The sequence below is a fragment of the Haliotis rufescens genome, unplaced genomic scaffold (genome assembly GCF_023055435.1).
Source record: "Haliotis rufescens isolate VD_foot unplaced genomic scaffold, xgHalRufe1.0.p SCAF_6, whole genome shotgun sequence".
Classification (NCBI taxonomy): Eukaryota; Metazoa; Mollusca; class Gastropoda; order Lepetellida; family Haliotidae; genus Haliotis; species Haliotis rufescens.
Genome location: NW_025964334.1, coordinates 36,463,619 through 36,487,359, shown reverse-complemented (window position 1 = coordinate 36,487,359; position 23,741 = coordinate 36,463,619). Strand labels below are relative to the sequence as shown.

Here is a 23,741-nt window from a genome sequence, read left to right as displayed (position 1 = left end):
ATATATCATATAACGAGGAGTTGAATTTCTTAATCCTGTGATAAGTCTGAGGAATTTGAGGTGTATTCTTTCTATAATTTCTAAATTTTCAAAGCCCCAGATTTCTGAACCATAAGTTAATATTGGTAATACCATCGTATCAAAAGCTGATAATACACAGTCCAAAGGTAAATTTAAATTTCTTGATTTTTTTATCAGGCAAAACATTGCTTTCAAAGCATTATCACTGAGGGACTTAAGACTTGATACTAGTTTTCTATTCCTGTGAAGTACAATTCCTAAATACGTATAAGTGTCGACAATATCTAGAGTTTTATCAGAATAGTGGAATTTATGTTTCGAATTTTTCGATGGGCCACCACCGAAAATCACAATTTTTGTTTTATTTATATTTACATGTAATTTCCACTCTTCACAATATTCATTAAAAGTGTCCAAGGCTTTCTGTAAACCTTCTGGTGATTCATCAAATAATACAGCATCATCTGCATACAATAGAATTATGAATTGGATCCATACAATTAAGTCTTTATCTTGATCATAGTTGAGATTAACTCCTCCACACCCAGATGAAAGCAAAAAGATTTCCACGTCATTTATGAAAATTGAGAATAATAGAGGGGATAGGTTTTCTCCCTGTCTGACACCTATATTACAAGGAAAGTAACCTGACATTTTATCATCACACTGTATCAACGATTTAATATTTTTATACATATTTTGAACTAACGTAAGAAATCTACCTTTGATGCCAATAGTCTGCATTTTCCTCCACAATCCCACTCGCCAAACAGTGTCAAAAGCTTTAGTAAAGTCTATGAAAGCGCAGTATAATTTTTGTTTATTATTTTTTAAAATTTGCATAAGCATATAAATTACAAATATATTGTCAGCAGTTGAGAAAGATTTCCTGAATCCTGCTTGGGCAGGTGTTAGAATATTATTTTTATCTAAGAATTTAGTTAAACGGTTGTTTAAAATTCTGGTGAATAGTTTTCCCCTACACGAGGTTCGCCTGTAACATGACTGGTATACCAAGTATCTATACACAACCCACGGTGTTGGGACATGTAGAGGGAAGGATATACATGCAAATTAAAATCAAAATAGTAATGACAGAACTTACTTTCATTCTGTACAATCAATACAAAACAGAATATGATACAGCTTGTGCAATGCTCAACCACGCTTTCTGTTACAACAGATGGTTATGCATAAACACAAAGTCCATTATGGATGCATAGTTGCTATTATCTATATTGCAGGTGCATCCTCTGTAAATCAAAGTGAAATCAATACACAGAAATAAAAAGCGACAGGAAATTGCCATTTGGCAGTAGTTTTTTAAATAGGCAGAACTGTTAATTAAATGCATATGTATACAATGTATAGTGACGTTGTTGTTTATAGGCAGAAGAAAAAGCCTCTGTGTTTAAACCACATGTAATATAAATTGGTATCAAACGTAATCATCGTGACAATAAACCTTATTGCACTTGTGAATGCCATACCTTGATAATACGCATCCCGTGATGTGAATGGTCATCCTTATATTTAACGGCCACCAACCAGGAGTGATTAACACGGCGTATAGAACAATACTGCCAGTATTGGCCCTGCTTCAATCATCTGATACATTCATAAACCATAACAAGATAGGTCTTATATTTTCAGCCACAAGGCCTTTGTTGCATTATGAATGAAATATCTGAAGTCGATACATCCAATGTAGTAAGTGTATTATGGTTGTGGTGTATGCCTGTATTGTGTCAGTACTAAGTGATTTTATTCCACAGCAAGGTATAAGGTTTCATATTGTTCGACACGAGGTTCGCCTGTAACATGACTGGTATACCAAGTATCTATACACAACCCACGGTGTTGGGACATGTAGAGGGAAGGATATCTACTCCCAGATTTTAGTCCAAGACTTATGCTACTGATGCAATCACTTGGGACATTCAGTATGTCACCGTTGTCCCCATTGAACCATATTTTGGTACACTGTTTCCGAAAGCATTTATAAATGATCTAATTCGACTGCAAGAGACTATTCACAATAAACCTCTGTAACAATAATTATTTAATGGTACAATACATCCAAATTGTGGACAAAAACACCCCCGTATTATTCTTATTCTGATGCTGACAAGAATTTACTAAATCGCTTCTTCGGTATAACGGTGAGTGAGTGAATTGGGTTTAACGCCGCTTTTTAACAGTATTCCAGTTATATCGCGGCGTGTCAGCTTCATGTGGGAGGAAAGCCCTGTCATGTTGGTCTCAGACGTTTACCACTTCGGTGAAACCCACGAGCATGGGTATGATGCTAACAAACCTCAAAACATAATCGGGGCGGATAGGTTTCTGGCGTGCCCAAGGGACGCAACTCTACACACATTGTGTTTTCTGTGTATGGGTTTTGCGTAGAAACTATGTTAAAATCAAATCACGTGACGACTGTAGTAAGTCTAGAATTATTTTAAAACCATTACCGTAGTTGAAAAACATCGTAGTAAGTATCTTGTACCAATGACCATCACCCCCGCTCCATACAAAAAACAAAATCACGCTCAACACTGAGCTCACAGTTTCCATCCCTTTCCAAGATTCCCCAAGTATACAATTCCCCAAACTCTACTTATCATTGAAGGGAGATGCCACATAACTTATCTACCGTTTCGTAGTGAAATACAACAAGGACGTCACGATTTAATGCTTTAGTGTAGGTATACCTATAAAAGCCTGTACACTTGCTGACAATACAGTTTAGCCCTGTTCTGTCGAATAAAGAGATACTGACCAAACCTTCTCGTTGTATTTTCAGTCAATGTAAGTGGCTCGTCAGCTGGGAAATATTTATATTAGACAAATGTCAAAAGAGTGCCAGTCACGATCATGCTTTAGTAAGTGAAGATGTGACACCTTCACCATCACTTGATCTCCAGCATCTAACTGAGCCAGTCCACCAGCATCACTCGGGTACTCCAGGTGAGCTCCGTCGTTGATGCCCTCTTTACACTCAGTCACGGCATTCTCAAACAACACGACCTGTGTCTGGCTGGAGGCGCTATAGCGGACAACCTGGTGCTGGAATGTTTGGAGTGGCTTTTTGTCCCTCTTGTTGTCCTCGACGTAGAACTTGACATGACTTGTGATGTGGTACACTCCTGCTGCTGGTACTGTGATGGAGCCGTTCTCGTAACTCATCCCGTTGTACAGGAGCTTTCTGTCAGAACCATCAGGGTTGGCCCAATTCCTCAATGTCGTCAACTGAGTCCCGTGATCTGAATCGATAATAATCGCTGTTCATGACACCAAATAGCTTTTTGTTGACTGATCGAGGCGCGTTGTTTATCAGACATAACTATATTTGGGGATTTGTACAGGTGCATGCATAGTCTGAATTTGTCCATCTTCCCAAGGCAAGTGAGTAAACTGACTATAAAAGTCCAGTTTCCACCCTTGCCGAACTAGGCTGGTATTATGGAGTTACATTTTGGCTGGACTAACGAGTCTATGCATAGTCCATTCAAAGTCGCGCACCGAAATCGAAATCCGGTTCGTAAAGCGTCATGCAGATTTCCGCCGACTGCAGGATTTGCAAAGCATGTGCACCGCTAACTCGTTGTCAACAGATATTTTCTAAATCTGTTCATGTTTTTAATCAAGGTGCTCACGTGATTTGATGCATTTCGCGATCTAAGACTCGTTTTATCACAATATAGATCTTGATTTTCGATCAGATTGACTTGACTAGGCGCCACCGTTTCGTTTGAAGCAAATGCAAGTGATACGAGAGGTTAAATCTGATTGGTCAATAGGAGAGGCATAGAAAGGACATAACTCGTAATAGCCACTGGTGGCGCTACGATCGAGTCCAGGAATTCCAGCCTAGTTCGGCAAGGGTGGAAACTGGACTTTTAAAGTCAGTTAACTCTCTTGCCTCGGGAAGATGGAATTTGTCCAGTGACAAACACATAATGCATTACAAAACATCAGCAATGATAGAAATTGTATAATAGAAGATCGCATACCCGTAACTGCTATGTCAAAGTCTAGGCCAGAAAAATGTGCAACTGGTTTCAGCAGGTTCAGAAGCTGCAAATCTGGATGGACATCCCCAATACCCCCATCATCTTAAAGTTGATGGAAAATATATGTTATTAAAGGATGTGTCGTTGGCTAATGACACGAACATGACACACTCCTTACTATTCCCTCATGACAGGTACCTTGCAATAAATGCAAGGGTTGAATACTGAACGTGAACATAATCATAATTTATGTGGGTGCATTAGGTTTGATGACAGTGGAAATATCAGTTAAACTTCCACTACACAGGGACTATATCTGTTTCATTTTATCACCTATTATAATTTCTTAAACCATTCTGACAGTAATTGCCCATGCTATTGTACACTATGCCTACTCAGTTTCATAATTGTTTAATAATAATTTTAACCCACCTGAGCTAGAAACAGAAGATACAAGTAAAACCTCATGTATTCCATCCTTATATGCATAAAGATTCAGAGCTACAAAACACTTTCCACAACACTGTTTAGCGAGAGGGATAACCTCAACTTTTCAGTATGTCAAGCAATATTACAGCAGCACCAGGCTACATTTCACAACTTTTGAGGGACAATCAAGCAACGTCTTTCTATGAAGATGTCACAGAGCGTCACGCGACTCTTTCTCAACATTTGTTTGATCAGGTTTACACCATTCAAAGCCTTTGCTAAACAGTGTTGAGTATATTCATCATGTAAGCATTTATCATGTCATTTCTAGTTTTTCAAAAGAAGTGACAAGCCCTTCATTTCCATGTTCTTGGGAAATATCTGCTCAAAGCAGCGTCAATTGTACGATCATAAATCATAAGCATTAGTTTATCAAAAATCTCTATAAAAAAAGTGATAATACCAAGCGTTCGCATCCTGGCGAATCCTGTCCCACACTTGTGGCACCCGTCACAAACTACATCCAAATGCAAGCCACTTTGTTTCACCTGATAAAACACGTGAACATGGTGCATGTCAAACTAGGGTACAAATTTGGAAGAAGACATTGAATAAACTCACCATACTTAGTGTCCGTGGTCAAAACATCCTTCACCCTCAAGAGTCCGTAGACCTCGACAAGAAGATTAACAAGCATTAGTAAATTGTATAATTTATCTGATCAATCATATTTTTTACAATATAGCACTTATGTTAACAATGTTATCTTAGACGTTGGCGTGGGTGTTGACGACGACGTTGCCGCAGTCTGTTGGACAAGGGTGGGAAAGGGTCTTTTATCTGACAGGATTGGTTTGAAGCTATTATTATTATCATCGTTATTATGATGTACATATTAAAATATAAAATGCAGCAAAGAGGGTTTGGGTGATCCTGGCACTGTCATCAGCTCAGGGCTCTTGACCCCTCTACACACAGCCCAGACAGCGAATAGGACTTCTACAAGGAAGCGCTGCCTAGTCAAAACCATCCAGAACATTTCGGAGAATATGAAGACTCCCCAACACTGCAGCCTTCTGCATTACCCAGATTGTCAGGAGGGCTGTATTCCTGGTAGCAAACCCGGGGACTCTCCCAATATCAGTCAACAGATTGTGGGGTACCAAACCTAAGGCACCGAGAACAATGGGGAGTCGGACAACTTGGTACTTGGGATGCAAGCGTGACATTTCGAACGCGAGGTCTGCATATTTGCCATGTTTTTCCTCAATCTTGTCAATGACATTTGTGTCAAAAGGGAAAGAAAATTCAATAATATAAATGCTTTCATTGGATTTATCAAAAAGTACAAGTTCAGGTTTGTTGGCTGGATGCGTCTGAGGCTGTATACGGGTCTATTCCAAAGAATTTTGTATTCATCATTTTCAATGACGCCCTCTACAAATTCCGGGTCGTACCATGCATGGACCTCTGTGTCAAAACCACAAGCATGGCGATGACGGTAATAAAATGATCGAACCACTCCCATCATGTCGCTTAAGATACTGTGTTTGTGCCAAAGCTGGGCATCCACTGAGAAATGTGTTGGACAGTCTCATTAATATCATTACATAATCGACATTTCATATTTACATTTTGATGTAAAATCACACATTGAAGGTTTCGAGTGGGAAGTGACTGGTCCTGAGCAGCAAACAGAAAGCCTTCTGTTTAAACTTTCAAGCCAGCTGACCTCATCCAAGAGAAGGACTCTGCAGGGCTGCTGATCATCTCAACACACTGCACATAGACTCGATGAAGTCGTCGTTCAGATAGCCTCTCCTTTAAAAACTGAGTCTGGGCCGACTTGATATGGCACTTCGCTTGGTTGACATTCATTTCTGTACCGTCCAGCAGTACAGAACCATCAACATAATCAACACTGACATTGAGATTATGCCCACATCATCATCATCATTATTATTATTATTAACACCTCATGCAATAATGATTTCCCTTCTGATCCAGTCAGATCCTGTTTCTTAATGTTTGATGACAATGTTCTGCATGTGACGAGTACTGCAACCACTACAATAATTATGTTGAGGATAACCAAAACAGAAAGAAAACAAGTCAATTTTGTGGCATTTTTGTTCCTCCCACGTGTGCACTCAAAATTACAAGCCACTGAAAACAAACGTTAAAAAGGGTTAGATATGATGGATCAAAAAAATTCTATAACACTTTTTTAACATAAAATATAGGTCAACTAGCACTCTTACAATCGTACGGAGATTCCGGGTTAGTATATGCCCGAGTACCATGAATCGTGAAAGTGGGCATAGAGTAAGACTGGTTGTGTGAGCTCGTGCGCCGACAGCGCCGCACTTTGATCATGGTGTCAAGTGCCTGGTCCGGGCAATATGCAGACCTCAGTGGTGTAGCTTGAATACTGATTGCGGCGTAACACAAATAGGTGAACAGATACCATAACAATACAAATTATTAGTTTTACATTACTCTGTGTATGGGATGTCTGTGTGCAGATTTGCCTCCCTCTGACGAGCCAGGATCCAATGCTCGTGAGCTCAAATCCCATATTCCCTGATAAAGATCCTTTTCTTGTTTGCACCATACCTGAGATCATGGTTTTCACCAAATTTAGGCTTTTCTCACACATTTCAAGCATTTACTTGCAATTGTCCATGTATATATGTATTTTAATTGCTGGTGTGTTTTGCAATTAAATCTATGCTTTGTAGTTGGTTGCAATATTACATATTGGTTGATACAATTTGAACAACCATATTTGGAAATGAAGTATACATAATTGTTATGTTAGTTCTTAGTAGTGGGCTCTACAAACAGTCTAACGTCGATAAAATGAATATTCAAATTATACATGTACATAATAATTTGAAAGAAATATTTAATGAACGTAACGGTGTTGATGATACGGGTGAAAATTCCTCTCTCAAATAAAACAGTTCGTGTATGAGTGTATATCCTCAAAGTGTAAAACTATTCGCCCTTCGTACAAACCATGGTTTGATAATGACCTCTGAAGAGAACGTCGCTCTCGACACCACTGTCGAAAAAAGACATTAAAAACTGCTGAAATAAGCAAGTTCGTCACTAACGAAAGGGAATGAAACACATTTTATAATATGACAAATCAGCAGTTGTAAGTGTTCGCATTAATTTTATCATACTGACTTTAAAAATCTGTGTTCCGTATTCCGTAGTCTAACCGGTAACGCTAAGCAAAATTTGAATGCATATATTCAAGTAAAGGCTCAGCCTACACTTAAATACATCTGAATTATAATTGACAAATTATTTGACATTTAAACCATTGCCTTTGGCCATAAAGCTTATTCCATTTCGAAAATCATGCCACCACCTGCCTATTGAAAAGGAAAGATTGACTAAAATACCAATACATAAACGGAAATGTAAATTATGTAACATTGGTGATATTAGCGAGGCATTCCATTATTTCTTTTTAATGAAAATAAATCAATGAAGAGAGACAGCTGTACATACAAAAAATATTTAGAAAGACCAAACATGTTGAAATTCAAAGCACTTAATTGCACCAAACTGGCTATTGTTAAACTTTACTGTACATAAACTGATTCTTTCAAACACAATTGAAAAATGGTCAGAAATCGAAGAACGTTTATTAAACTTTCATACATCACTGATATGTTTATATATTGTCCCATTATCGTTTATAAAAAAATCCATATTGCATTTGCAAACTTCAAACGGAGGATTGTTAGCAACATTTAACAAATGTAAAACCTCACACATCATCAATAGAAATTCAGTATTCTGGTTATTGAATTGTATATAGTGTGTCGTCGATCGCAATCGCCAGGACCGAAGTTCTTTGATTCAATCACTGGGCTTCCAACAAATATGAAGACCTGAATCACTCAAAGTTTCCCTCCCACACTGAAGTGACACTCTGAAAAACAAGCTAAAATACTGTTCAAAGCGGCGTTATACCAACTACCCACTTTCTGGATTTAATAATAGTGCCATAATTCTATTTCATTTTTGTTTCAATATTATAATCAAAGATAAGATTAACCATTCAATTAATATGAATTCGCTTTTAAAAGGGGAACTGGCAGGCGACACTGACAACATGGATAGTGAAGCTACTTGGTTCCGGTACTTTAGGTTGTAACGTAAAAGGAGATATTGACAGAATGCTGAGATACTATACTTTAGTATATGGTATTGTATTTAATCTAGTTTTTGCATTCCACAAAAAGGTGATAGGTGGACTCATGAGGGAGATTTTGAAATGTTTTGATATTTCTCGGCATGTCGAGTATGGGGTTTAACGTCGCGTCCAAGATTGCATGTATGTACTTATGTAGCGCCTTCCATGTTCGCGTGTATGTTGCTGCTTGTACTGTCGAGGTTTAATAGTGCTATCTAACTGTTAATACTCTTGATACATTAATATGGCATTAGACATTCCATCGGAATCTATCTGAGAAATACGGTGGCCAAACTTTACAAAGAAAAAAATAATGTTATTGTAATAAACGCAATTTAAAACAATAATAATCACAGTACTTACTTTTCTGCAAACTCCGAAACAATGAATTCTAAACTTCTACTGGTTCATTATGCGCAATGGCCGACCAAGACTTCTGTTAAAATATATTTGTGAAACACTCTCAAATAATAACAATACCATTCCGAGTCATATATATATACTCTTCAAAAAAAGAAACTTGACATAGATGTAAAACCACGTTTTGCCAAATATCTAAATCAATTACATTAAATGAGAACCAAATAAGTCAAACAGAAAGATGATGTGTCTATAATTCGCGAAAACACATGCAAAGCACATAAACGTAGCGTTTGGGATCAATTTACAGCTTCATCCAAACGCAACCGCCTGTAAAAAACGTGCAGCACAGGATCCTGCATTTAGGCATGCAGGCCTCCCTGCTGAATGGGTTTAAAAATCCACATCAACGGCTGTTCATAACGTCCTTATAACGGCAGTAGAGGCGGTGACAGAATGCCAAGACTGAATGCAGCTCAACGGAACAACGCCATTGGGAGATCACAAGCTGGAGCAACTCAGCAAGAAGTGGCCAGGCACTTTGGCGTATCTAGACAGACAATCTCCGCACTGTGGACCCGATACAACAACACCAACAGAGTTGACCTCAGACCAAGGTCAGGAAGACCAAAGGTGACAACCCAAGCACAAGATCGATTGAGCATCTGTGGGACGAGTTGGATCGACGCGTTCGCAGAAGGAATCCACCGCCCCATCACTTCCGGCGCTTCTTGATGCACTTCAGCATGAATGGCAGCACATCCAACAGCGTGTTATTGACAACTTGATTGCATCTATGGGTCGTCGGTGTCAAGGGGTGATTGATGCACGTGGTGGGCACAACCGATACTGACACGATTAATGTTTTGAACATTGTGTACATTGATCTTCAAACAGTGTTTCAATTATGGTTTCTGTGTCCTATTTTGAAACAATCGCATTATATTACATTGTGAAAGTCAGTGTGAAGTTTCTTTTTTTGAAGAGTATATAAAGAAACATCAGCCAGAAGATGAACACATTGACTTCCAATGGGGTTGCTTACTATTTGCCTTAATGTCTTTTCACCAGATGTTATCGTTGAGTAGGTTCAACATTTCACATATTAAAGTTATACTTGCTTTCAATGTTTTACAATTGAATTGTGTAAAAAGTTGAAAAATCAAATGTTTTGACAGAATTGGACTTGGTTCTTTTCTGAGATTGCAAATTTTCAAGTCAATTCTTTAAAACCCTAAAAACCCACATGTTATTAATTTCACTTGTCTCAATATATTCTGTTAATTAAAGAATGTCCTTCCTCGATTCTTTTACTGATTCTGGTTAATCTTTGGGGATTCGGTCGTACATATGCTGGACCCACCAATATATCTTTCTTTGTACAGACTTTAATGGAGCTTTGGAATCCAGTACAAAAGACGAATGGAGCTCGAGTTTCAGATAAATAAAGCGACGAAACCCTTTCCATATCCAGTAGAAATCTCTGCATAAAGAAGAGTGATTTGTACGAGTCGGACGATATCCTGAGCATGTGTTTATGAATCACTATCAAATAGTAATAATACCAGGTGTTCGCGAAAAGGCGATCGTATCCTGTCCCACCTGAGGCAACCATCACAAAAACATATACAAAGGCAAGGCAATTGTTCACCTGAAAAAACACGGGAACATATGGTACAAGTCAAAATAGGGAATTGCATCGGACATCATTTTTGTCACTGGAAATGTCCTCCACATGTCTGCCATAAAACTTTGTGAAAGATTTATTGAGGCCTTGAATGTTTTAACCTTGATCAAGCAACTTCAGCAAGAGTCGTATGACGCTCTTTGAAATCTTGGTAGAAAGAGCCTGCTCGAATGTATCTCAAAAGTGAAATGTAATCAAAAAAGGGTGGAACTGCTGGGATTTTCCTCGACATGAAGGGACATTGATTATTGGAAAGTTAAAGTCATCCCTTTTGTCATACAGTCTTGTTGAGAGTGTTTTGTCACTCTGAATCGATATGCATAGATCTAAATATGAAACAGATGAGGCAGTCTCACTGGTCTCCTTCATGTCTAGTTCAGGTGGGAAAATCAGAGAAAAGGAATGGGCTATTTGATGGTTATTGAACCATATCAGATCAGCGATATGCTTGAATCTGAAGTTAAACTTTTTGGCCAAATAACCTTGTTTTGACTTTGCCAATCGGAGCAGAAATTCTGATTCATATACATAAAGAAGCAGATTTCGCAAGAAGGGGAGTATAATTGGTGCCAATGGCGATGCCTTCCTCTTGCTTGATTGTCTTACCCCAAAATTTTATGTAGATGTTATCAATGAGGAAGTCCAGAATTTCACATACTTTTTACTCAGTAAACTTCAGATGGTATTTGCTTTCTGATTCCTAACTGAATCTGTGGGCACCATGTTTTTTAACAAAAGGTCCATGGATAAAGGAATGAAGATTTTCCTTAAGTTTGTCATGTGGGATAGTGGTGTACAAAAGTTGAAAAAATCAAATGTTTTGACAGAATGGAACTTGGTTCTTGGTTGCAAAAAGTCAAGCAAATCTTTTGAGTTTTTGAGAATCAACTTTTTATTAATTCCACTTGTCTCAAATAATGTCTGTGAATATAAAAAAAGGCCCTGCCTTGGTTGTATTAAGGATTATAGTTAGTCTTTGAGACAGGGATTTGGTGTTTCATTTGCTGGACCCAGCAATATATCTCTCTTTGTGCGGATTGTTATGGAGCTTTGGAATCCTGTACAAAAGAGGAATGGGCAAGTCTACAGGTTTAAGAGTCAAACTAACTCGTGCTATAAGTGGCGTCTCAACGTTAATAAGAATACAAAGATTGTGCATTTTCGAAATAAGTCTATACATCAAAGCTGGTGTGAAAACGAGACTTTAGACTACGCAAAAGCCTTTAAGTCCCTTGGTTTGTGGTTCGAGGAGTATCTAAACATGAAGTTTACTATAAAGGAGATCGCTTTTCTGGGCGCTCCAGCTCTGCTTATTTCCAAATATTACAAGTCTTGTGACATGGCTTACAAAGTTTTCACAAAACTGTATGAATCAAATCTACAACCGACCCTGCTGTACGGAGCGCCAATATGGGGACTTTACAGCAACAGAGAAATTAACAATATACAAAACAGAGCCTGTCGATTTTTCCTTGACGTTTTACGTACAAAATCGAACACAGCGATTCAAGGTGAAATGGGTTGGTCCTCGTGCCTTGTAAAACAGAGACTTGAAACATTCAGATGTTTTTTTAAGGTCAACAGAAGCGAAGATGATAGATAGACTGGCACACATATTTTTCGAAGATAGCAAAACTAGCCAGCCATTAAATTAGCCAGCAGCTGGATATCCACGATTTGATATTTTTGCCAGGCTCAACTCAGTATGTGATATCTCATAAAGAAAAAACTCAAGATAATAGATTAATATACTTCCTTTGAACAAAAGTGGGACGATACATCGAATCCTCAGCATGGAACTAAGTTACGCAACTACCGTCTTTTAAAAAAAATATCTTGTCCCGGAAATATACTTGCAAACCATTATATCCTGGATTCTCAGAAAATAGATCCGTCCAGACTACGTTGTGGAAGCCTCTCCCTCCATGTGGAGACAGGTCGGCACAATAGACCTCCCCATCCCTTAAGAGCACAGAACTTGTTATTTTTGTAACAAAGTGGAAACAGAAGTTCATTTGGACCTAAGATACAACATCAATATATCTTGTTACAATTCTACAGAACCTAAAGATCTATTCATTAAATTGTTATATGAAAAAAAAACCTAAGCGCATCAAATGTATTGTTTCTATATTAAGAAACATGTTTTTTAGACGACAATCATTCATATGGTACTTGCATTGTTTATTGTTCTACACCATATCCTAAGGATTATACCACTGTGAATAGTATTTTATCGTACATAATGTAATAAATAAGTAGTGTCTCGTAAGCCAAGATTTGGCTGGATGTTAAACATATTTTGTGTGTGCTATGAAAGTTTTAACTATGTGTGCAATATCCCCTCTTGACCACTACAGGGGCCGCATGTGATATCTGCTGCAATTGGGAGGTAATGTTGAACTTTTCTCACTATTTACTTAAAACATAATTTAACTGTACAGACGTAGGTGATTTTAAAATAATCCACCGATGTTTGCGTAAAATGTAATTTATTTATTTCTTTATTTATCCAGTTGTATGTGGCCATCACGCCGAAAGCGCGTGGCAGATCATGGCAATACGCTCTAAATAAATCAGGTTAAAATCTAAATATATATACTTTTCAAAAGAAGTTAAGAAGACTATGGTTAATTAGTCATGGCTGATTGTTTTGCAAAAATACAATCTTATAATTGTGGGTGTTCTATAACTTGTTTTCGGTAGTATATGATGTTACAGTGTGTCATAAGGTTGTCCGTAAATGTTCTTTTTGACATTTGATGTATGTATAACTTGAATTGTGTTTCTTGTCTTGTGCAAATCTACAAATATATGTACTTGCATTAATAATTTGATAAACACTGCTGTGAGTGAGTGAGTGAGTGAGTGAGTGAGTGAGAATGGTTTCACGTCGCTTTTAACAATAATCCAGTGACATCACGGGTAACACCAGAAATGGGTTTCACACATTGTACCCATGTGGGGAATGGAACTGGGTCTTCGGCTTGACGATCAAACGCTTTAACCACTAGGCTACCCTACTGCCCCCAGCGGAAATACCAATTTGAATATAAAACCAATCTACTATCTATTTCCACATTACGGTTACTGAGAACAATATGTCATCAAAAAACTAGAAATTACATAATGCACATCCGGTAGTATTACCATTGCTTGGGTTAGGACTTCCACTTTGATGACATCTACTCCGCAAACAGAATAAACATTGATATAAGCGTTGTTTTTAAGAAAACACTATTGCTTTTTAGGAAGTACGTACTACTCAGCGCTATTGAGCGGTGCTATTTGCTATTTGCAGAAATAAGTGGATTGTTCTAAAAGCACATATGTCTGTACTGTCAAATTATATTTAAGTAGATAGTGAGAACATTTCAACATTCCGTCCATATGTATAATTTGAAATGCGACTGGAAAAATCACAGCTCTCTTTTATGATTAAAACCCATATCAGCCGCCGCCGCACACGCACACACACACACACACACACACACACACACACACACACACACACACACACACACACACACACACACACTGAGGACAATTCATTAATGTTGTTTTACGTATATACCTTTATCGTAAAGAAACACATAACGCATGCGACCCATATCGTGGCCAAGAGGGAATAATGCTATACCGCGAGAAAGCGATAGAGCGAGAAAGCGAGAAAGCGAGAAAGCGAGAAAGCGATGTCCCCTCTCGGCCACCATATGATTCAAGTCTGACATGGTCCGTTTTTAGTAAATGTTGTCCAAACCCTGATTTTTCCGAGTACACTGATTTAAAGCATTATTTTCACTGTTCAAGCACTGGCGGTATACCTGAGCATACAGTGCCGTCCTCAGTTATCACTTCTATGGGGGCCACTTTCACGAAGACAACCATGACGAAGAGCACACACACCCCACAGGTGCTAATACAACAAAACATACTTATCAGTGAAATAACTTCTGTCTGTTAATGTTGTTGTCTAGGTCTACGAACGCTTGATGATGAAGGACAATCCAGGTGAGCTCCACCGTTGATGCCCTCATTACACTCAGTCACGGCATTCTCAAACAACACGACCTGTGTCTGGCTGGAGGCGCTATAGCGGACAACCTGGTGCTGGAATGTTTGGAGTGAGTTGTCATCCTTCCTGTTGTCCTCGATGTAGAACTTGACATGACTTGTGATGTGGTACACTCCTGCTGCCGGTACTGTGATGAATCCGTTCTTCTAACTCATTTCGTTCAATAAGAATTATCTTTTTATCAGGAACATAGTTTTACTTACCTCGTGAGTGGCTGCATTTACTGTCACATGAATATGATCCCGTGTTTTGCACGAAACCGCAACGACGAAAAAATTCATCATCAATGTGGAAGATAATTACTACACCATTGATGTTAATACGTTTGATAGATTAATGCCACATTGAACATTGCAAGGGAATTTGTCTGAGAAATACGATTGCCCAAATATACTTACATAAAATATGCTTGGTACAATCAGCAATTTAAAGTAGGTGATAATCACAGTACTGGAGTACAGCAACCTCCCGTACAGTGTATACTAAACTTTTAACGATTCAGTTTGCGCGATGGTCAGCTATGATTTCTGTAAAAACATATGTGGTTGGCATCTGTTGTTACCCATTACACTCTTCAAAAAAAAGAAACGCACAGATCGATTTTTAGTAAATTTATTGTACCTAATAAAGTTGATATATTTAATTTAATATCATAGATAGGGGCGGTCGGGTAGCCTAGTGGTTAAAGCGTTCGCTCTTCACGCCGAAGACCCGGGTTCGATTCCCGACATGGGTACAAAGTGTGAAGCCCATTTCTGGTGTCCCCTGCCGTGATATTGCTGCAATATTGCTAAAAGCGGTGTAAAACCAAACTCACTCACTCATTAATATCATAGATACAAATGTGAATTTTGTTTAGTTCGATAGTCACATGTTGTCGTTGTGCAAAGGCTTTTAAAACTGTTCATTGTCATGTCACATAAGGCCACAAGGTAGCTCTGAACTCAGTATCTTGTGTGACCACCCCGGGCAGCAATCGCGGCTCTACATCTCCTCAGCACTGACTGGATAAGTGTACGAATTCTGCCCAGTGGAAATCTACTTGTAACGCGTTGGCCAGTTGTAGGAGTGCCTGTGGCGTGTTCTGACGTTGACGTACACGTCGATCGAGTCCATCCCAGAGGTGTTCGGTTGGATTGCGATCTGGAGATCTCGACGGCCAGGGCAAGTCGTTGATGTTGGCACTATGGGGGTAGTCTACCGTGACACGAGCTGTGTGCGGTGGAGCGTTGTCCTGTTGAAACATCTTCCTCTTGCGGTCAATGATTGGAGGAAGGCGAGATTGAAGAATTTGATTCATGTTGCGATTTGCTGTCAAATGTCCCTGAACCACAAACAAGTCAAATCTCGTGATGTAGGAAATGCCCCCCCCCCCCCCCCCCCCCTGTGATGTTGAAGTGGCGTGCAATAGAAGACTGCGATCCCCCCTCTTTGGATATAGCGATGTTCCGATCGGCATTTTGGAACTTGAAAAATGTTGACAGTTGAATGACAAAGCATTGGCCTATGCTTGCCTTCTTGTAGCCACTACCACGTGTTACGAATGCAATAACTTGCACGTGCATTTTGATTTACTGTTTTCCTCCATGACATTTTTGAACAACTGTGAAGACAATGCCGTTTAAGACGCACCGTTTGTCGAATATCAGGCCAACAATATTTTCCAATAACATATATCCAATTTATATACCGGATTTTATGTGTTGTCAGGTTCAATGAACTACATACTACCTTTGCGTTTCTTTTTTTAAAGAGTGTATTTGTGCTCACCAGTTGTAGATAAAATATCTAATATAAAATTGTGACTCAGGTGTTAATTGGTCGCAGCCGACTTAATTGGCTGTCTACGAATCTGGTCGGTATCTTGTCAAAGTGTTGTTTTAGCTACTCTTATTTTATTGCTGTAATAAAGCTGATTAGCTAAGCCGCACCTATAATCAGTAGATCTCTAAATAAACCTCTGAACCTATTACCACGTTTTCATTAATTTATTCTTATTTAATGACATTCCTGATCATTTTGGAACCCAGCTCCATGACACGTGGCAAATATATATATATATATATATATATATATATATATATATATATATATATATATATATATATATATATATATATATAAGTATAGGATTAAACAGTAATATACACATACTATGGTGCCAGTTATGCAGGAATCATGGTTGTCTGTTGGTTATGATGAGTGTAAATCGTAGATGTCAATGTGCCTGTATTGTCTACGTCAACGTCAGTTCCACAGATGTGTGCAACTGGCTTCAGCAGGTTAAGTCCGGCAGATGTTTCTATTTGCATCAAAGTATTAATTGAGAGTGTTTGATTGCCAATGTTGTTATGTAACGGTGTGTCAGGTTAACATGGATGGCATACCCTAAATGATTCACGAGTACTGGAAGGATTCAGAGTAACCTGGAGAAGTTCTTTGCAGAAACGAAATGACATTTAGGAGATAAATCTACTGTTTTGAAATTTGATGTAGTCCCACTGTAGAGTAGATACCTCTTATTTTAATTTGGAGCCGAGTGCTTTAGCCAACAAGTGATAGACTTTCAAAACCTCTTCTGCCAAATCCTTACGATAGTGGTTGACAGAGAGGGCAACGAATATCGATCACGAAAAGTTTTGTAAACCACATATTGTCATGAATAAAGTTTTTTCAAACAGTTTTTATAATGTTATATTTTACTTTCATTGTCGGTTGTTTCAATGAGGAAATAGCTTAAATTGTTCCGATTCTGGTCACCATAGAACATGTCCCTAACAGTTTCATAAACATTTCATTTGTATGCAAAAGATATACCTTCGTTAGATCATTTAAAAGAACAGAACAGAATTTATTCCGTATAGTCTGGCCATGAGGACAATAGTACAGATGGTTGGATAATATTTGACATATTGTGAGAGTGCGCTTCAGTTAATATTGGCTTTGGAATTTCTACGTTTAAACATTTTGTCAATACAAAGAGCTAGCTGAAATAAAGTCGTCATTTGTTGTGAGTAATAATACAAACTTGTGCAGGGTATGATATTGATAGTAATACGAGGGCAAATGCCCTAACCTTAAGTTTGTATAAGCTTGACATATAAATTGTGCATGGTATTCATCGTCTAAGTCTTCTTTGCAGAAATTGCATAGACTGTAAGCAAAGTCATGGTCACTAGACATTCTATATTTATGCATTTAAAAATCATTTGAACAACATCTAAATTTTGTAAAATATCTTCTTAAATTTACATTCTTAATCGATGATGGATATTTTTCAGGTTGTAGTTAGGATTTGTAAGTGCAATATAAATCTAGCCTTGGTGAATTAGAAATACAATCTGACCATTCTTGCATAAACAAATCTCTTTTCTTTCCTTAAATTTATAAATAAAAGCATCAAAGTCTCCGACATCTTGCATCAACCACACATGACCAAAACCATAACTAAACAATGTATATCTTACAAATGAAACCAAATTTTTATAACCTAATTCATCATATTTACAACGCATGAAATAGCAATGCTTTTGGATATTTACCCAGAGGCATTCTTAATAACTTAATCCAATACTTAATTATTCTCACAACACCATGTTCATACATTCTCGTTCTTCCAAGTTCACCTAATACAGCAGCAATTGAAGATTTGTATCCCATTTTCAAAGAATATCTACAATATTTAGTTTGTATAATTCCAATGCTTTTCCTTACTTCTGTACACCATATTTCCGCACCATATAGCAAAATGGGTAACATTTTACAATCAAAGATTTTAAATTATGTATCAACGTTTACGTCTGGATATTTGACCATCATTCTTGTAATTGGCACTAGAGCCTTATTTGCCTGTTTAGCTAAAGTATTACATGCTTGAGTAAACATATTTCTACACGAAATTAGAATGCCAAGATATTTATAGTATGACACCTCTTCAAACTGTTCACCATGAATAAACCATTTTTTAATTGCTATGGAGACCCTCCATTTGAAAAAAGAATTATGAGAGGTTATTAACAGAATATCCCACTGCCAATTATATGATAAATTGTTGAATTAACATTAGATAAGGTTGAGAATTAATCGTGGTTTTTCAATACATCTTACACTGGTGAGTCGTCTGATAGCCCAGGTAGAGTTCGATTATAACCAGCCTACTCATATTTTAGCATTTCCTTTTACCCTGTTCCCCATTGTTGGAAAGTGTGTCGTCTGCTACATATGTCTGTATATTGACAATATCTTCAACTTTCTAAGAAATACTTAATCTTTACATGGGAACTGCCATCTTAATGTATTATTCTGTATTGTATATTGACAGCTTGTGATTAATTGTTACCAGATGGCCCCAGCTTGGGTAGCAGACGACACACTAAGGGTATAAGGGTTAGTTTGAAGGAGAGCGCCATATTGGTTTCTCTGAAAAAAATGGAGTATTTGGAGACAATTGATGCACAGCAGCAATCTTTACTTGTGTTTATTGTACCGAAGAAGAAATCAACAAACAAGAGTCGGCCTGGATGTTCCATCCTGGATGTTAGTAGTGAGTCGCGGTTGTCAAATCAAAACGATTAACACTAGGTAACCCTGAACTGCACACATGTGGCGTATGGACTTCGTCTGTTGTTTGCTAACAGATCAATAATCATGGATTACAAATCAGCAATAGTTATCAATCTGGTGCACACCGTGAAAGGGTGGTAACAGCTGTACTGAAAGTTTAGAGTATATCCTGTTGGACACTCTTGGTGTAATAAATCAGGTCTGACTGACATGTAAACTGATATGACCGAAAGTTAGATGCATAGATGCCAGGAAAGAACTGTATAGTTAATGGAACAGACGAAGCATGGTGCAAAACGAAAGCAAAGAAGTAATTTCGCCAGCATTTCCTGCATCTTTATATGACAAAGACGTCAAGAAAGTGCCAGTCACGATCGTGTCTCAGCAAATGAAGATGTGACGATTTCACCATCACCTGGTCTCCAGCATCTAACTGAGCCAGTCCACCAGCATCACTCGGGTACTCCAGGTGAGCTCCGTCATTGATGCCCTCTTTACACTCAGTCACGGCATTCTCAAACAACACGAGCTGTGTCTGGCTGGAGGCGCTATAGCGGACAACCTGGTGCTGGAATGTTTGGAGTGGCTTGTCGTCCTTCTTGTTGTCCTCGACGTAGAACTTGACATGACTTGTGATGTAGTACACTCCTGCTGCCGGTACTGTGATGGAGCCGTTCTCGTAACTCATCCCGTTGTACAGGAGCTTTCTGTCAGAACCATCAGGGTTGGCCCAGTTTCGTGTGACGCTCAGATTGCCTCTCTCCCCTTCAAATAATACACATTTTATCATGTCAGGTATACAGATACAATGGTTGTGTGTTGGCTTTGATAATCCTACCAACCATGATTGATCATTATCAAAATAAGTCTTAGTCTTGTGTGGTGATATAAAAATATATTGTAGATGAAACCTTAAAGTTACTTTTAATAGATATCTTCTTTATAGTTCATACAAATCCATGTACCTTGAGTGCCTTCGTCAAAGTCAAGTCCAGAGAAGTGTGCCACTGGTTTCAGCAGATTGAGAAACTGTAAGTCAGGGGGATCATCCTGCTTTCTGTCCTCATCTGCAGATGAACTGTTGATATTAACGTCCTTCTTTAGGGTATTCTGTAGCCATATATCAAAGATGCATATTCATAATGTCTTTTCTCTCAACATTCCTAGGGGGCACGTGTGGCCCGGTCGTCGAAGGAATCGCCATTCGCTGTGCAGAGTTGCGACCCCCGGGGCACTCACGGAACCTATGATTGGTTCGCCCCGATTATATTTCTAAGTTTGTCAGCACCATACTCGTGCTCGTGGGTTTCACTGAAGTGGTAAACGTCTGAGACATGCATCACTTGGGGCTTTCCTCCCACATCAAGCTGACACGCCGCGATATAACTGGAATACTGTAAAAAGCGGCGTTAAACCGGAACTCACTCACTCAATCACTTTCCTCCCAGATAAAGCTTACACGCCCTGATATAACTGGAGCACTGTTCAAATTGGCGTTAATCCCAACTCACTCACTCAACGTCCCTAGAGTAATTCTTGCAAATATGTGGTATGTGCATATGTATTACATAATAACTAAATCCCATTTACCAATAAATCGAAATGATGTCCTAACAAAGTTTCATGGCGAAATAATGAAAATATATGGATATATGTATTTGAAACATACCCTACCCTTAAATTGAACTGGGTGATGCAAACATGTATACCAGATATAACAATTCCTGAAAAGTAAATGTCACCAGGTCACTTTTCTGATATGTATACAAGGTTTCAAGAAGAAATGGTTGATGCTTTGGAAACAAACCCTTAAGCCCATTTGAAGTCCATCTTGTTGCATTGGAAACGCAAACAAATGTATGTTTTTTTAGTTCCTGAACAGGAAAATATATCATTTACGAGCAAGGCGTTACAGGAAAGCATATTGAAAGTTTATGAGTTCTCCAGAAACGAAAGGCGACGGACGGACCGGCGAAACCCCGTTTCTATATTCCATACTAAACTCCGTTTAAGTTAGGGATAATAATAGTATATTTCCGCTTATGCAAAATCACCTGTATACATTATAGCAATGTTGTTCAGTTTCCGTTCTTGATAACTGGGCTGTTCAGAAAATATGCTAGCAAAGATTGCTAATATATCAAGAGAAATCATGCTTTTACCTTCAGGCAGGACAAGTCTGTAGGGGGTGTCTGATTTGGTGTCATACATCATGACAAAAAAGAAAAACAGCCATGTTATTAATTAAGGTTTGTTGTTGAAATGCATAATTTATTATTTATTACAAAATCGATAACGAGACGGACCTCGGTGTAGACGTTTTGTTCATGTGTTTTTCAGTTGTGATTAACGTTAGTTTTATTCACAACTCCCTTCTTCCTTTGATATATATTAACACAACAGTACACGTTTGAATATACAAACATGGTCATTAATTAAAGGAAAGCGATTTTCTATATTGTTAAAGGGGGCACGGGTGGCCCAGTCGTCTAAGGCGCAGCGATCCGCTGTGCTGGGTTGCGTCCCTTGGGCACGCAAGAAACCTATGATTGTGGGTTCGAATCACGGTTCGCCCCGATTATGTTTCTAGGTTTGTCAGCACCATACCTGTGCTCGTGGGTTTCACCGAAGTGGTAAACGTCAGATTCCTGCATCACTTCGGGCTTTCCTCCCACATTAAGCTGACACGCCGCGATATAACTGGAATACTGTTAAAAGCGGCGTTAAACCCAACTCACCCACCCACCCTATATTGTTTAAAGATATTCTGTTCATTTATTTTTACGTCATCTGTTCTAAGGCAAGGCCCGCCGAGGGTTGGTACTTACCTCAGCAAGCATTTGTCCCAGTCTTGTATCATTCTGTCTGATGTGCGACTGAGGTAAGGTGATGTAATTGTTGCTCATGAAGATGGAAACAAATGAAATCACACAGGCAAGGATGTTGATGAAAGCAAGAATACAACTAAAACCTGTTGTTAACTTTCCGCCATTTTGGTTGTCCATGTTAAAATCTAAAAGTCGATAGATGCAACAGATGTCACCCAGGGGCTTGTTATTTACGGACAGCTGGTTCGTGATTTATGCTGATCACTGTCAATTCTTGTGTGAGTGAGTGAGTTAGTTGGGTTTAACGCCGCTTTTAACCGTATTCCAGTTATATCTCGGCGTGTCAGCTTAATGTGGGAGGAAAGCCCGAAGTGGTGCATGTCTCAGACGTTTACCACTTCGGTGAAACCCCCGAGCACGAGTATGGTGCTGACAAACCTAGAAACATAATCGGGGCGAACCGGGATTCGTCAATTCGTGTGTGGAGAAGGATGGGGACGCTGATTATGTATGTGAATTCTAGTCAAGAAGTTTAACCAAAGTTTCAGGTCTACCTATGATCTGGTATCGTTAAATAAAAGTCAAATGGCCAATTCCCTTCCACTGATTTACTCTCGTGTCCTAATTTCTTTCTGCAATTGGCTCAAAAGTGAAACATGCTCCGTTTTTTGTCTGGCCTTACCACCATGATGACACGCTCGGCATTCCAGGACCAGGGACTCTTTGCCTTCTTTGGTTGTGGTGGTGTCAAATGCTGCCATTGTTTTTATTGTTGTTTTCACAGTGGTCAGCACGGGTTTCATCAAAAGACAGACATCGTTGCAGGAACCTTTCTAGTACAGCTTCAATCACAGCTAGAATCTCACGACGCACGATGTTGTGTCTGGAGCGTTTTTCATCAGACCTTCTCCATTGCCAACGTTACTGTGATAATGGAATGTACCCTATCCTGGGAAATGCCGACTGAACTGACAATATGACCCTCAGTCATTCGCTGTTTCAGTCAAAACCGTGTATACAAATCATGTTTCGATTCTTAGAGTTTTGTGTTGGCCGTAAATTCAATAAAGCATTACACAAGTCAGGAATTACAAAACAAAAAATGAATAATTCAGGGAAACTTGAACTATAATGAACTGTTATGCTTCACTTCATTTATGAGGCACACAGATAATCGAATAGTGTTTTGCAGACAACCAACGCCATGTATCCTTGAGGCAGATGGTCTGATGAACATTCAGCACTTGAGTTATATGATGTGCTTGACGTTGTCAAACATTTAAATAACCCATTCTGGTGTCAAACTGTTCAGGGCGCTCTCCGGTCAGAGAGATCAAGCTACGAATGAGTTTTGTCAAACCTCCTGTAAGCGTGTCGGTGCTGAAATTGATATGCATGTGACAAGGAGAACACAACTTGTAAACAGACCATCTGACTGGTTCATGGTGGACATGGCCTTTTAAAAATAATCAATAGACCAAAGCGAAGTCACCCGTCGCATTTCTCCCGATATCATTTGAGAGCATTAAAATGAATGGCGTTGTGT

The 23,741-nt window shown here is 38.7% G+C and overlaps 1 protein-coding gene across 6 annotated transcripts; it reads right to left on the bottom strand.

Annotated features, from left to right (window-relative positions):
- Positions 1-2,425: 2,425 nt before the first annotated feature.
- On the bottom strand, positions 2,426-22,365 carry LOC124126657 (tumor necrosis factor-like). Of its 6 annotated transcripts, none has more exons than XM_048386581.1 (4): positions 21,530-21,935; positions 20,333-20,434; positions 20,085-20,132; positions 2,426-3,239 (listed from the first exon to the last, which is right to left on the bottom strand). In XM_048386581.1, the coding sequence occupies exons 1-4, from the start codon at positions 21,579-21,581 to the stop codon at positions 2,860-2,862; spliced, it is 582 nt and encodes a 193-aa protein (XP_048242538.1). In that variant the 5' UTR covers positions 21,582-21,935; the 3' UTR covers positions 2,426-2,859. The 6 variants fall into 6 exon arrangements, 3 of the variants coding, with proteins under 3 accessions (XP_048242538.1, XP_046346113.2, XP_046346112.2); XR_006859812.2 differs by lacking the exon at positions 2,426-3,239 and adding an exon at positions 22,196-22,365 and having other exon boundaries at positions 19,266-20,132; positions 21,530-21,559; XR_006859811.2 differs by lacking the exons at positions 2,426-3,239; positions 21,530-21,935 and adding an exon at positions 22,196-22,365 and having other exon boundaries at positions 19,266-20,132.
- Positions 22,366-23,741: the final 1,376 nt, after the last annotated feature.

Bases quoted from the DNA above. Each gene is read 5' to 3' on its own strand.
- LOC124126657 (XM_048386581.1), bottom strand. From the start codon at position 21,581: ATGATGTATGACACCAAATCAGACACCCCCTACAGACTTGTCCTGCCT. The intron at 20,133-20,332 runs GTACATGGATTT...TATTATTTGAAG, and splicing joins CTTTGACGAAGGCACTCAAG to GGGAGAGAGGCAATCTGAGC. The intron at 3,240-20,084 runs GTTCTGACAGAA...CCAACCCTGATG, and splicing joins AAACTGGGCCAACCCTGATG to GTTCTGACAGAAAGCTCCTG.